The 227-nt window shown below is 47.1% G+C and overlaps 1 protein-coding gene across 1 annotated transcript in view; it reads left to right on the top strand.

Annotated features, from left to right (window-relative positions):
- Positions 1–227, top strand: part of EMH_0084510 (uncharacterized protein) — a gene marked incomplete at both ends in the record, with an annotated part of 1900 nt that overhangs the window by 699 nt on the left and 974 nt on the right. Inside the window, one exon of the mRNA XM_013500775.1 lies at positions 56–176. Within this exon, the coding sequence (XP_013356229.1) occupies positions 56–176 (121 nt within the window). The remainder of the gene's footprint in view (positions 1–55; positions 177–227) is intronic.

Here is a 227-nt window from a genome sequence, read left to right as displayed (position 1 = left end):
GTTTAGGGTTTAGGGTTTAGGGTTTAGGGTTTAGGGTTTAGGGTTTGTGGTTTAGGTATCGGAGCAATATGGCGAGTTAGTAAACTTCATCATTAGGCCCCCCAGAGACAACTACACCGATGAGGAGCTGGGGCCCCCTTTGTTTACTATGGGGGGCCGACAATACAAGCGAACAGGTGAGGGTTTACAAACCCTAAACCCTAAACCCTAAACCCTAAAAAACCCTA

This window comes from Eimeria mitis, genomic scaffold, assembly GCF_000499745.2.
Source record: "Eimeria mitis Houghton genomic scaffold, Emh_scaff5828, whole genome shotgun sequence".
In the NCBI taxonomy this organism is placed as follows: Eukaryota; Apicomplexa; class Conoidasida; order Eucoccidiorida; family Eimeriidae; genus Eimeria; species Eimeria mitis.
Note: the sequence above shows the minus strand (reverse complement) of the source record. Positions and strands in the feature narration are given on the sequence as shown.